The sequence below is a fragment of the Littorina saxatilis genome, linkage group LG14 (assembly GCF_037325665.1).
Source record: "Littorina saxatilis isolate snail1 linkage group LG14, US_GU_Lsax_2.0, whole genome shotgun sequence".
NCBI lineage: Eukaryota > Metazoa > Mollusca > Gastropoda > Littorinimorpha > Littorinidae > Littorina > Littorina saxatilis.
Window position 1 is genome coordinate 28,512,944 of NC_090258.1, and position 14,673 is coordinate 28,527,616.

The 14,673-nt window shown below is 39.8% G+C and overlaps 1 protein-coding gene across 1 annotated transcript; it reads right to left on the reverse strand.

Annotated features, from left to right (window-relative positions):
- Positions 1-8,328: 8,328 nt before the first annotated feature.
- LOC138946573 (uncharacterized) lies at positions 8,329-11,771 on the reverse strand. The gene is made up of 3 exons (XM_070318017.1): positions 10,170-11,771; positions 9,013-9,607; positions 8,329-8,348 (listed from the first exon to the last, which is right to left on the reverse strand). Exons 1-3 carry the CDS (start codon positions 10,827-10,829, stop codon positions 8,329-8,331), a joined length of 1,275 nt encoding a protein of 424 aa, XP_070174118.1. The 5' UTR covers positions 10,830-11,771.
- Between the last annotated feature and the right edge of the window lie 2,902 nt (positions 11,772-14,673).

Below are 14,673 nucleotides of genomic sequence, written 5' to 3' on the forward strand. Positions count from 1 at the left end.
GATACACACAATAACAACACTCCTCTAGATACAAAACAATAATCAAGACGCCTGGCAACAAAGGGGTTAAATCTGTTCCAGGTATAATCTTTTTCATCATCATGAAAGTATCTCCATATGTCAGTTAAGGTATTGGTTAAATCTGTGAAAACTTCAATTTCTCTGTTACTATGAGGCCGGCCAGAAATAATATCAAGTTCATTGTTGACCACACAGTTAAAATCACCACATATGATAAACTGGTCGGTTTCAAATTCATCCACAGTATATCTAATAGAACGGAAAAATGCCATTTTCTCATTTGATTCATTTGGAGCGTACACATTTATAATATTAATGCACTGTTTTCTGTATTCTACAGAGATAACAAGAACCCGTTCTTGTTTTTTTACTAATTCAATTTTTCCATCAAAATGTTTTGACGTCAAAATGACCTCACCCTTACTGTAACATGTTCCAGCTTGTGCAAATACTTCCCCTCCCCATTGTTTTTCCCACAATTGAATCTTCTCATGAAAAAAACAGTTCTAACCTTATCGAACACACTTGCAATAGCATGTAATAGCATTAAATGACACAGTTCGTTGAAATGGCTATTTAGCACGCGTAAACCACACACCAGGTTTCGTAGTTTATCCAACCCCTGAGCCATCGTGAACCCTTTTGATCCACTTTCCTTTTTTCACAATTTAGTCGTCAGTTTGTGATTTTAATGCGACTTGCTGTATCTGCAATAGCACGTTACTGTGTACCTCTGAATCTAAAACGCAACAAACGGCTTCGAGTCAAACGAACTTATTGGCGGCGGTTGGCGTCAAACAAACAAGCGCTATGCAGAACATTCGTCTGCTACAGGAAAAAAATCCTTGCGCGAGACGCTTCCGGGCTCCCTTTTTTCAAACTTTCAAAAACTTCGAATTGTACCAATGTTGTCTTGATGGAAAAAAAAGAATTCTTTTATGATTAAAGAATTTTTGTGTAAGAAGCTGTCAATTTATTATTGAGATTTTAAAAGTAACGTCGAGCGCCAAAAAATAAATTCTTTGAAAAATGCACGCTCTTTAAGGAGGGCACATAGGATGTTGTCAAGCGGTGAGTGTTCAAACGAAAGGCTGTTTGTACTGTGTGTAAAAGCCTGACAGTGTTTGTGACCAGAAACTGATGGTTTACGGATTTTTTTACGGGAAGCTGAGTTTGCCTTTAATTAACAGATACATTGTTTTCAACTCTTGTGGGGTATACATTTCATGATTTTTCGTTCAATTTCGGTCAATTTCACGTGTACAGGGCTTAAACCACAACAAATAGAAACCAGTAATTTTAACACAAAATATTACTACTTGCCCATAACAACTTTTGCTCTTCAACACATACCAAAATATCATTTATTTATTTTTGAATAATTTAAAACGTCCCGTATTGGTCCCTCGAACAGACAATACCTGTCTTCTAGTTTATGTCGTTTCTGAATTCGCTGATTAGCCAGTTATGATATTACGTACGAGGGTTCTACCAATATTTGTTTATAATCTAAGAAATTGACACAGAACCAACAATCCGCTTTTTACCATTCTCTTGTTGACAAAACAAGCAGTTAACCATCCTCTTAAACAAAATCTTAGTCTTTTTTTTACCACAGAAAATACGAAATTTGAAAAGGACTTGTTTGTTTGTTCGTTCATTGGCTGAAAATCCCACGGCTTTTACGTGTATGGCCGTTTTTACCCCGCCATTTAGGCAGCTGTACGCCGCTTTTCGGGGAAAACGTATTGGGTGTTTTCGTGTTTTCATAACTCACCGAACTCTGACATGGATTACAGGATCTTTTCCGTGAGCACTTAGTCTTGTGCTTGCTTGTACACGTCAATTGTGTCAGTTGATTTTGATAGCGCTGCTAGCTAATGTACTACACAAAATACCTGTTTTCAGATGTCTTCTTTGGATGGCATTTCGAAGAGCACTTACACGATTTGTGCCGAACAAAGTGTGTTTTTAGTCTTTTTACATTTAATCAAGTTTTGACTAAATGTTTTAACATAGAGGGGGAATCGAGACAAGGGTCGTGGTGTATGTGCGTGTGTGCGTGCGTGTGTGCGTGTGTGTGTGTAGAGCGATTCAGACTAAACTACTGGACCGATCTTTATGAAATTTGACATGAGAGTTCCTGGGTATGAAATCCCCGAACGTTTTTTTTCATTTTTTTGATAAATGTCTTTGATGACGTCATATCCGGCTTTTCGTGAAAGTTGAGGCGGCACTGTCACGCCCTCATTTTTCAACCAAATTGGTTCAAATTTTGGTCAAGTAATCTTCGACAAATCCCGGACTTCGGTATTGCATTTCAGCGTGATGGCTTAAAAATTAATTAATGACTTTGGAAATCTGAAAATTGTAAAAAAAAAACCATAAAAAATTATAAAACGATCCAAATTTACGTTTATCTTATTCTCCATCATTTGCTGATTCCAAAAACATATAAATATGTTATATTCGGATTAAAAACAAGCTCTGAAAATTAAATATATAAAAATTATTATCAAAATTGTTTTTTCGAAATCAATTTAAAAACACTTTTATCTTATTCCTTGTCGGTTCCTGATTCCAAAAATATATAGATATGATATGTTTGGATTAAAAACACGCTCAGAAAGTTAAAACGAAGAGAGGTACAGAAAAGCGTGCTATCCTTCTCAGCGCAACGAATACCCCGCTCTTCTTGTCAATTCCACGGGCACTGCCTTTGCCACGGGCGGTGGAGTGACGATGCTACGAGTATACGGTCTTGCTGCGTTGCGTTGCGTTCAGTTTCATTCTGTGAGTTCGACAGCTACTTGACTAAATATTGTATTTTCGCCTTACGCGACTTGTTATATTTAGTCAAGTTTTGACTAAATATTTTAACATCGAGGGGGAATCGAAACGAGGGTCGTGGTGTATGTGCGTGTGTGCGTGCGTGTGTGCGTGCGTGTGTGCGTGTGTGTGTGTGTGTAGAGCGATTCAGACTAAACTACTGGACCGATCTTTATGAAATTTGACATGACAGTTCCTGGGTATGAAATCCCCGAACGTTTTTTTCATTTTTTTGATAAATGTCTTTGATGACGTCATATCCGGCTTTTCGTGAAAGTTGAGGCGGCACTGTCACGCCCTCATTTTTCAACCAAATTGGTTCAAATTTTGGTCAAGTAATCTTCGACGAAGCCCGGACTTCGGTATTGCATTTCAGCGTGGTGGCTTAAAAATTAATTAATGACTTTGGTCATTAAAAATCTGAAAATTGTAAAAAAAAATTAAAAATTTATAAAACGATCCAAATTTACGTTTATCTTATTTTCCATCATTTGCTGATTCCAAAAACATATAAATATGTTATATTCGGATTAAAAACAAGCTCTGAAAATTAAATATATAAAAATTATTATCAAAATTAAATTGTCCAAATCAATTTAAAAATACTTTCATCTTATTTCTTGTCGGTTCCTGATTCCAAAAACATATAGATATGATATGTTTGGATTAAAAACACGCTCAGAAAGTTAAAACAAAGAGAGGTACAGAAAAGCGTGCTATCCTTCTTAGCGCAACTACTACCCCGCTCTTCTTGTCAATTTCACTGCCTTTGCCATGAGCGGTGGCCTGACGATGCTACGAGTAAAATGGCATTGCGTTCAGTTTCATTCTGTGAGTTCGACAGCTACTTGACTAAATATTGTATTTTCGCCTTACGCGACTTGTTTTTACCTTTCCCCACGTTTAACTGAAGGCAGCAGTTATTGAGCTTCCATTTGTTTATCCAGAGATATACTTTAATCTAAAACACTTGCTTTGCACCACCAATGATCATTTCAAAGCTGTCCATCTTTCTTTCTTTTTGGACGATTAATTACAATGCGAGTAATGTTGTCGATACACTCCTGCGACCTCCTCAAATACGCTCCCTTCATAAGTGATTTCTTGCTTTAGTACGCTCCCCCGGAAGTTTACCATTCCTTTCTGTACAGTTGTCGGCTTGGTTAACTCCCTAAAAGAAGCCTATTTCGTGTCTAACTTCAACATAAACACATACATACAAGCGTGTATATACGTATCGTATGTAGAGGTTACACAACAAGTCTCAGTCGATAGTAACAATTTTGGTCGAAGTTAGCAGATCCTGAAAAAATAAGAGCTTGCAGTATTTAACTGAAGCTCGCATTTTTCATGATCCGAAAACTTTGACCACTATCGTTTTGCGCTCTTTTTATATTTAGTCAAGTTTTGACTAAATATTTTAACATCGAGGGGGAATCGAAACGAGGGTCGTGGTGTATGTGCGTGTGTGTGTGTCTGTGTGTGTGTGTGTGTAGAGCGATTCAGACTAAACTACTGGACCGATCTTTATGAAATTTGAAATGAGAGTTCCTGGGTATGAAATCCCCGAACGTTTTTTTCATTTTTTTGATAAATGTCTTTGATGACGTCATATCCGGCTTTTCGTGAAAGTTGAGGCGGCACTGTCACGCCCTCATTTTTCAACCAAATTGGTTCAAATTTTGGTCAAGTAATCTTCGACGAAGCCCGGACTTCGGTATTGCATTTCAGCTTGGTGACTTAAAAATTAATTAATGACTTTGGTCATTAAAAATCTGAAAATTGTAAAAAAAAATAAAAATTTATAAAACGATCCAAATTTACGTTTATCGTATTTTCCATCATTTGCTGATTCCAAAAACATATAAATATGTTATATTCGGATTAAAAACAAGCTCTGAAAATTAAATATATAAAAATTATTATCAAAATTAAATTGTCCAAATCAATTTAAAAACACTTTCATCTTATTCCTTGTTGGTTCCTGATTCCAAAAACATATAGATATGATATGTTTGGATTAAAAACACGCTCAGAAAGTTAAAACAAAGAGAGGTACAGAAAAGCGTGCTATCCTTCTTAGCGCAACTACTACCCCGCTCTTCTTGTCAATTTCACTGCCTTTGCCATGAGCGGTGGACTGGCGATGCTACGAGTATACGGTCTTGCTGAAAAATGGCATTGCGTTCAGTTTCATTCTGTGAGTTCGACAGCTACTTGACTAAATATTGTATTTTCGCCTTACGCGACTTGTTTATTTATAACATATAGTTGCAATGTACGTCATTTTATTGATGCTTGACAAGATATATTACACCCACAGCTCCTGTGATTACACCTATACGATTTTCTCGTCGTCAAAATAGCGTGTAAAATGTGAAAGTAAGTTTGGTTTAAACACTTTTTTCAGAAAACGTACACATAACAATGCCGCATACAATCAAATTAATAAATGGAGCACAACAAGCAAAGATACACGTGCTATAAAAGCAATAAATATTGGAGGAGGACGGTACGGGGAGAGAAAGCTTCGATTGCAATCAGCGAACTGCACACGGCCGCCTATTCCCAGCTAATAAGCTTGCACACTAATTGTGTTTTTCTGTTTGTGTCTTTTTCATTATTTAGGTCATATTGCATGATACGAGGGGTGCTCTGAACGTGTTTCGAACCCAAGTTCGCGGCAAGGCCTCATGATATAAACAATGACGTATGCATTATGCAATCTATTGTCGGCGATGACACAAAATGTCATGTATGTCGAAGTTTCCTCTGCAAAAAACCCAACTCTTACAGAACACTAACCTTCCATGTTTACTTGCCTGTCATGAAGCTAAAAACAAGTCGCGTGAAGCAATATAAAAACATTCAGTCAAGCTGTCGGCATCAAAATAACAGATTAACACCAAGAAACATTGCCGAGACTATATTTAAGATAGTCGCGACTAACCACAACCACGGGTCACGCTCGATCGTCTCTGCGTAGCTTGCAAACGCAGTACTTAAGCCTGCTAAACCTACTTTCTGTAATTATGAGTACATTTTTAGAGTAAACATGACATATGTATTATACTTTTGAATTCAGGAGAAATTGAGGAATACAATGCAATCATTTTAAAATCTTTTAGTGAGAATTTGACTTTAATGACAACTTTAATGAGCAAACTAATTTACTAGTTTTTAATCCTCCAAGCTGAAATGCAATACCAAAGTCCGGGCGTCGTCGAAGATTACTTGACCTAAATATCAACCAATTTGCATTGGTTGAAAAATGAGAGCGTGACAGTGCTTCCTCAACTTTTACAAAAAGCCGGATATGACGTCATCAAAGACATTTATCGAAAACAAAAAGTCTGGGGATATTATACCCAGAAACTCTCATGTGAAATTTCATGAAGATCGGTCCAGTAGTTTTCTCTGAATCACTCTACACACACACACACACACACACGCACACACACACACACACACACACACACACACACACACACACACCACCACCACCACCTCCACCACCACCACCACCACCACCACCCTCGTCTCGATTTCCCATCTATATTAAAACATTTAGTCAAAACTTGACTCAATGTAAAAAAGAGAGTTCAAGCTGAGATACATTAAAATCTTGTCTTTACCTGGTGTAGCCCTTATGAAGGCACGGGTTTTTGAAATGAATAAGCCAGTGTTAAGCCCGTTCTTAATTGATCCCGAAGTCTTTTTACCGAAAACTCAGTGCTAAAGATCCGTGCAGCCAGTTTTGCGAAGCATACCTCGCATAGTCAACTTCGCCCAAGTAATGATGGCTTTAGCCTTTTTTGAAGTTATAGTAAGTCGTTTCTCAGAAATCGCGAATTCTGAGCTCCAGGGCGCAGTTTTAAAGTGTACCTTTCAGGTATTTTCTTCAATCCTATGAAAACTATCGTAACAGCGAAACTGCATTTTTGTCGCATTAAAGCTAACGAAAGCAGCTCCTTTGAGAATTTGTATTTGTTTTAATATTGTTACGGACAGTCCTAGATTCTAAGTCATATTGGCCATCCCTCGTATTCCAAACATTTAGTTAATCGTGAGTATCGTTGCCTTCACTGTGAAAGTTCTGATTGGATCAACAGTTTATTAATCTTTTGACACACTCAGAGCCGATGTTATTTGGATAACAATGAAAATGTGATTGGATGTTATATTATATTTATTATCAAAACAAGAACGCTGAAGCGTGATTTATCATCCAGTCAAGCACGGAAGCTAGACACACCAGCGGCAAAACGATGACAGTCGAGCACCTACAAACGTCCGATTCGCTTTCACTTTCCCAATACACACACTGACACACACTGACACACACACTGACACACACACTGACACACACACGCAAACACACACAGACACACACTCACACATAGACACAAACACTGACGTCTATACGTATCGCTTGCACGATCGTGCAGATGACAATTTCGTGATGCAAATCAAAGAGGCAATATTGTGCATATCGTCGAGCAATCAAGTTCGCACCATGACATTCACGACAAGTCACACCCTTGCTTAAATTGAGCTTCGTACATATCGGTGTTAAAGGCACAGTAAGCCTCCCGTAAACCATCACAGATACTGTCAGGCTTGTACACACAGTACAAACACCCTTCCATTTGAACGCTCACCAAACGCGAACATCCTAGGTGCCCTACGTAAAGAGCGGGCAATTTTTAAAGAATTAATTTTGCGGGTTGTCTCAGAGACAATCGGACCGTGGTGCGTTTTGGCGCTAGATTTAACTTTTAAAATCACATCACATCACTGTGATGCAGACGATTAGATTGCCAGATCGGGTTTTGACAGAGTTAAATAGATTGTTTTATAAGTTTATTTGGCAGAGAAAGTGTTCGAATAAAAAAGCATTTGAAAAAGTGAAAAGAAAAGTAATGGAGAAAGAAATAAGTGAAGGTGGGTTGAAAATGTTAAATGTGCACAGTATGCAAGAGTCTTTTTATTTACAATGGGTTGGACGTTTGTATGAAAAAAAGGGAGAAAATTAGACGTTTATACCACTATGGTTTCTGGGACATGTTGTTTCAGGGTATGGTTGTTTTGATTTGAATGTTAAACCGAGTAAGGAATTGAATTTGACAATGATTGGAAGCCCATTTTGGCAGAGAGCAGTGTGGACACATTTGAGTTACAAGCTTAGGATGGAACATGATAAGATTGATGTAAACAATTTTTATAAACAGATTTTGTGGAGTAATGAGTTGATTCGGTATAAAGGGAAAATGTTGTTTTATTTGTATTGGAAAAATGCTGGGATTGAAAGAGTAAGGGATTTGTTTATAGTGGAAGAAAAGAGATTGAAGTCAGCAGCAGTGGTATATATGTTACAGGGAATAACAAAATTTAGGGAATAAGCTTAATCACTGAAATTTTAAGGGAATAGGCTTATTCCCTGTTTCAACTGGGGAGTAAGCTTATTCCCTAAAAAAATCAGGGATTTAGCTTGTACCCTGAAATGGGAGATCATTTTTTTGGCTTATTCCCTGATTAGTTTAAAGCACACAAACAGAAACACTAATACAAGATTTGTTGCTTTAAACATTGGTTTATTCATGAATACACAAGGATCAAAATACAAGATAAAAATATTGCTGCACACAAACAATGAAAGCCCTAATAAGAAGTGGGCAACATGTCAAAACATTTACATATTCTGCGGACTGGTTGATATGAACACGAACGTATACATTCAAATCTCGCAAAGTACAGATTGTATAAATTTGAACATGAAAATCACCTACAGTGACTTGACTTCATACTTTATCCGCGACTTGAAGCAAACAATTGAAGTCCAAAGCTCTGTTTTTTTATTTCTTCAATCTACCACAGCACGTTCAAAGTGTGATCTTCAATTTTTGTTGGAGCACGTCAAGAGGGCATGGCATCTTGAGTTGCAAGCCATGCGAGCCTTGAAGCAAGAGCATCGGTTTGTCTTGCACCGTTTTGATCCCGAGCAGTTACATTGTATGTACCCCTGTCCCCCACAGTTCGACTCTTGCCTCACAGCTGCTCGTAGTGAAATAGAACATTCCTCGTTCATATCCTGTAGATTGTGCATGGAATATGTGCAAACATCAAATTGATTTCGTGAATATTTGCCTTGGAGCACCCCACTTTTAACCACAATTGTGTACAGGCCTTTGTCGTCTTTGTCTTTGATTATACCAATCAAGTTTCTTGGGTCAGATCTCCCACGGTCAACTGCTGGTATTGGGACTGTCACCGAGTCTCCAACTTCAGCTTCAGGAAATATTCGCTTGCTTCTTTTCACCATCCTTTCAGCCTGATTTTCTTGCGCCTGATAGGCCCTTTTACGAGAGACTAGTATATTGTTTTTATGCTTATCAATTCCTGACATTGAAGGACCTGGGGTTGAACGTCCTGATGCTGACATTGAAGGACCTGGGGTTGAACGTCCTGATGCTGGCGTTGAAGGTCCTGGGGTTGAACGTCCTGATGCTGGCGTTGAAGATCCTGTGGTTGAACGTCCTGATGCTGGCGTTGAAGGTCCTGGGGTTGAACGTCCTGATGCTGGCGTTAAATGTCCTGGGGTTGAACGTCCCGATGCTGACGTTGAAGGTCCCGGGGTTGAACGTCCTGATGCTGACGTTGAAGGTCCTGGGGTTGAACGTCCTGATGCTGGCGTTAAATGTCCTGGGGTTGAACGTCCCGATGGTGGCGTTGAAGATCCTGGCTCGAAGTCCATGACCTGAAATAACAATTATTCACTTGGAAATGATGACATGCCAAAAGACTAATTTTGGATATATTGTTTTATGGCGAATAAATTATTATGGAATATAATTATAAGGTGACGAACATTTTTCTGAAATAAAGCTCCCCCCAACCCACAAATCTCTCTCTCTCTCTCTCTCTCTCTCGCTCTCTCTCTCTCTCATGCAACTCTTCCTGTCTCATGCATCTCTCTCTCTCTCTCTCTCTCTCTCTCTCTCTCTCTCTCTCTCTCTCTCTCTCTCTCTCGCTCTCTCTCGCTCTCATGCAACTCTTCCTGTCTCATGCATCTCTCTCTCTCTCTCTCTCTCTCTCTCTCTCTCTCTCTCTCTCTCCTCTCTCTCTCTCTCTCTGTAAAATATGTATATTGTAATCTAAATGCTTAGTGTTTTTTTCAGGCATACTGCATTGTTTTCTACGTCGGTTACTGAATGTGGCCGTTGCCCCCAGACTCCTGCCCCATTTCAGGGCAAACCTCTCTTATATCTGAGGAAAATAATGAAACAGAGAGAGAGAGAGAGAGTAAATAAGCAGCTTACCTCATGCTGTAGTAAGGACGTTGGAAGTCCAGGCACGATCGTTGAGGGTGCAGCCTCTGGAGATCCCAGCACGATTGTTGAGGATGCAGCCTCTGGAGATCCCAGCACGGTCGTTGAGGGTGCAGCCTCTGGAGATCCCAGCATGAGCGTTGAGGATCCAGCCTCTGGAGATCCCAGAGCAGCCTGCAGGTCATCCTCACTTTGCAGTCGTTGAAGAACTTCATTTGGGATGCTGCTTGAAGTAAGCCCGATTTTGGCATCAGCACCGAACAATGCAGCAAATGGTGTTTGCTTTATACCTGAGTGATAGCTATTGTTCTTTTGAAATTGTACAAACTTCAAACCCACTGTCCAGTTTGTTGTGCTGTTGTCGGCCATCCAAGTTGTCATCATGTCCTTAATGTCGGAATTTGCTCTTTCAACAGACCCCTGTGACTGGGGATGTCGGGGCTTCCCGTGGACAAGAACCAAATCAGGCCACAATTCTTTTAGCTCAGTGATGACTTTGGCACAAAACTCGGCACCGTTGTCACTTTGAAGAATTTGCGGGGCTCCGAAGAGAAGGAAAATGTCTAAAAGTTGGTATGCCACCTCTGCTGCTCGTTTTGTTGTAAGGGCTCTAAGCACGCAAAACTTGGTAAGATGTTCCTGGTAGACCATAACCCATGAGTATCCTCCCTGTTTAAGTGACTGATAGTCAATTAAATCCACTTGAGATCTTGATCCAAACGACTTTGACAGGAGAGGCTTTACAACAATGCCTTTAATCGTAGGTCTTCTTTTTTTTCCTGACACTGAACGCACAAAGACTTGAACAAAGTGACACTGGCCTCTGTTATGTTTGCATACTTTTTCCCAGCCTCTTTCAACATTTTATCACGGCCACCATGGCCAGTGACAACATGGATGCGCTTTAAAACATCGTACATTTCCTCAACAAATATGAAGTGTTTAGGTTGCTCAGTTTCGTCCTTTCGCTTTAGAACGAGTTTGGATACTTGCCCACAGGTAAGAATTTCATACCTTCTTAGAAGGTGCCTTTGATGTTGGGTTTTAGTAGCTGTTGTCGCTGCTGCTTCCTTCACTTCATCTAAAATTCTGTGGTACTCATCTCTGGTCATAAGTAATCTATTTGCTTTGTCCTTATTTTTTAGCACTTCCTCAAGAAATACTTGTTCTTTCGCGTCCATGTTGCTTGATATGAATCACAGACTCGACTGACTTTTTCAATTGAACTGAATCTGCCCGAGGAAAAATCAAAACACAAACACCGACAACAGTTCACGAAATCATTCTGTATTTATCAAGAGAGTGAGTAAAAGTCAAGAAAGAACTCATTTCCAAGCAAAAGATGGTTTTAAAGAGTGATCAAAGCTCACTGATATCGAATTTATTGATGATAAAATGTACACGTCTTTCTGTTTGTGTGTTTCAAACTAATCAGGGAATAAGTCAAAAAAATGACCTCCCATTTCAGGGAATAAGCTAAATCCCTGATTTTCTCAGGGAATAAGCTTACTCCCCAGTTGAAACAGGGAAGAGGCCTATTCCCTTAAAATTTCAGTGATTAAGCTTATTCCCTAAATTTTGTTATTCCCTGTAACATATATACAAATTGGAAAGAATAATGCAAATATTTTATTGGATTATTGGGCATTAATAAACGCATTACCCAAAGTATGGATTCATTGGATTGAAAATAAACATATTATTGTCCAGATGGATAAGCAATTGTTTGATGGTAGCCTGTATATGATAAAAAATAAGTCAAATACGAAAAATGATAGAAAAGAAAAGTGTAGATACTGCTGTAGAAAAACCTTGTGTATATAATTTTTGGTTGAGGAAGTTTGGTGTACAAGTAGATAAGGAAATTTGGACCCTTGCCTATGTTTCCAAAGAAGTGAGGTTAAGAGAAAAGCAGGGTCACGCAAGGGTCGTAGCAGACGACGGTTTATCAGTGCATAATGCCGTTCCTCTCAAAAGCCATCGCTAGAGTTCTTGTGAACCACAGCCGTTTGTTTCGTGCATAAAAACGTGCTATTGTAAATAAGCTCACATCGAGTCGCATTCAAATGACTAACTGACGACTACATTGTGAAAAAGGAAAACTGGATCACACGGGTTCACGATGGCTCAGGGGTAAGATAAACCACGCAAAAATAAATTCTTTGAAAATTGTTCGCTCTTTACGGAGGGCACCTAGGATGTTCTCAATCGGTGAGTGTTTAAATGAAAGGGTGTTTGTACTGTGTGTAAAAGCCTGACCGTATCTGTGATGGTTTACGGGAGGCTTACTGTGCCTTTAACGTGCTATTGCAGATAAGCTCACATCGAGTCGCATTCAAATTACTAACTGACGACAACATTGTGAAAAAGGGAAACTGGATCACACGGGTTCACGATGGCTCAGGGGTAAGATAAACCACGCAAAAATAAATTCTTTGAAAATTGTTCGCTCTTTACGGAGGGCACCTAGGATGTTCTCAAACGGTGAGTGTTTAAATGAAAGGGTGTTTGTACTGTGTGAAAAAGCCTGACAGTATCTGTGATGGTTTACGGGAGGCTTACTGTGCCTTTAACTAATCGCTTCCTCATCAGAAGCCAGCCTTGCTCTGTGATTATTCACTGCGCAGTATCACCAATTATACCTTAGTGCGCTCAGATAGACACACACTCACACACAGTCATACACAAAGTTGCACACACACACACACACACACACACACACACACACACACACACACACACACACACACACACACACAGAAACGCAAAGAACCGGTATATATCTGTAAATCTGTCTATTTTTAAGAACACTGAGTAGTTTTTGAGTCACTTGAGAAAAAGTGACTCTATGTAATCGGTCAGTGTTATGTCTGTCCGGCCGGCCGGCCGGACGGCGGCCGGCCGTCCGGCCGGCCGGCCGTCCGTAGACACCACCTTAACGTTGGACTTTTCTCGGAAACTATCAAAGCGATCCGGCTCATATGTTGTTTAGTCGTGACCTCCAATGACCTCTACACTTTAACGATGGTTTCGTTGACCTTTGACCTTTTTCAAGGTCACAGGTCAGCGTCAAAGGAAAAATTAGACATTTTATATCTTTGACAAAGTTCATCGGATGTGATTGAAACTTTGTAGGATTATTCTTTACATCAAAGTATTTACATCTGTAGCCTTTTACGAACGTTATCAGAAAAACAAGGGAGATAACTAGCCTTTTCTGTTCGGCAACACACAACTTAACGTTGGGCTTTTCTCGGAAACTATAAAAGTGACCGGGCTCAAATTTTATGTGAACGTGACTCCCAGTGACCTCTACACTTTGACGTCTGCTTTGGTGACCTTTGACCTTTTTCAAGGTCACAGGTATGTCTTGAAGGAAAAAAATTGAAATATCATATCTCTGAAACTATTCATCGGATTTGATTCAAACTTTATAGGATTATTCTTTACATCAAATTATTTACATCTGTATTGTGTTGTGAATAGCAATTTCTTCCTGTCCATCTGATGCCTCATATAATATTCAGAACTGCGAAAGTGACTCGATCGAGCGTTTGCTCTTCTTGTTAAATATGCTATCCACACACACACACAAACACACACACACGCACGCACGCACACACAGACACACGCACGCACGCACACACAATCAATCAATCAATGACGCTTATACACAGACACAGACACATACACAAAGATACACATGAACACACATGAACACACACGCACACACACACAACACATACACACACACACACACACACACACACACACACACGGCATAGATCTAGGACGGATGAGTCAGGAAAATGTTGCAGCATCACTTGTCCACGTGAACAGTCGTCAGTACATTGGTTTTGGTTGTTCAAGGTCTCCTACAACCCCACCACCCAAAATCCCACCCTCCCCCACACCCCCTGGCCTCAAACTCACTTCCCGCCCCTTATATTCCTAGCGATAGAATCAAATATTCAACGCTGAAGCTATCAGGACCATTAATCCGCGTAAAGATAATGCAATTCTGCACCAATAGCGGCCTTGCGAATGCAGAAAGTGTTGCATGTTACGATGATATTACATCCTGTTATTATCCTCTCTCTCTCTCTCTCTCTCTCTCTCTCTCTCTCTCTCTCTCTCTCTCTCTCTCTCTCTCTCTCTCTCTCTCTCTCTCTCTCTCTCTCTCTCTTTTGTTAACACACCACACACCCACACTAAAACACACACACACACACACTAACACTAACACACTACCACACACGCTCACACACACATAAAGAGAGAGAGACAGAGACTAAGAGTGAGAGAGACAGAGAGTGAGAAAGACAACAGAGAGAGAGAGAGAGAGCGGGAGAGGGAGGGAGGGAACCTGTTCCTCTCACAAAAGCATTGCTACAAAGTATAGATCTAGAGCAGATACGACTGTGACGCGTGCACAGTCGTTGAAAAAAATATGTTTTTCTTGTCCAAGGACTCACTTTACACTAACCCCCCACCC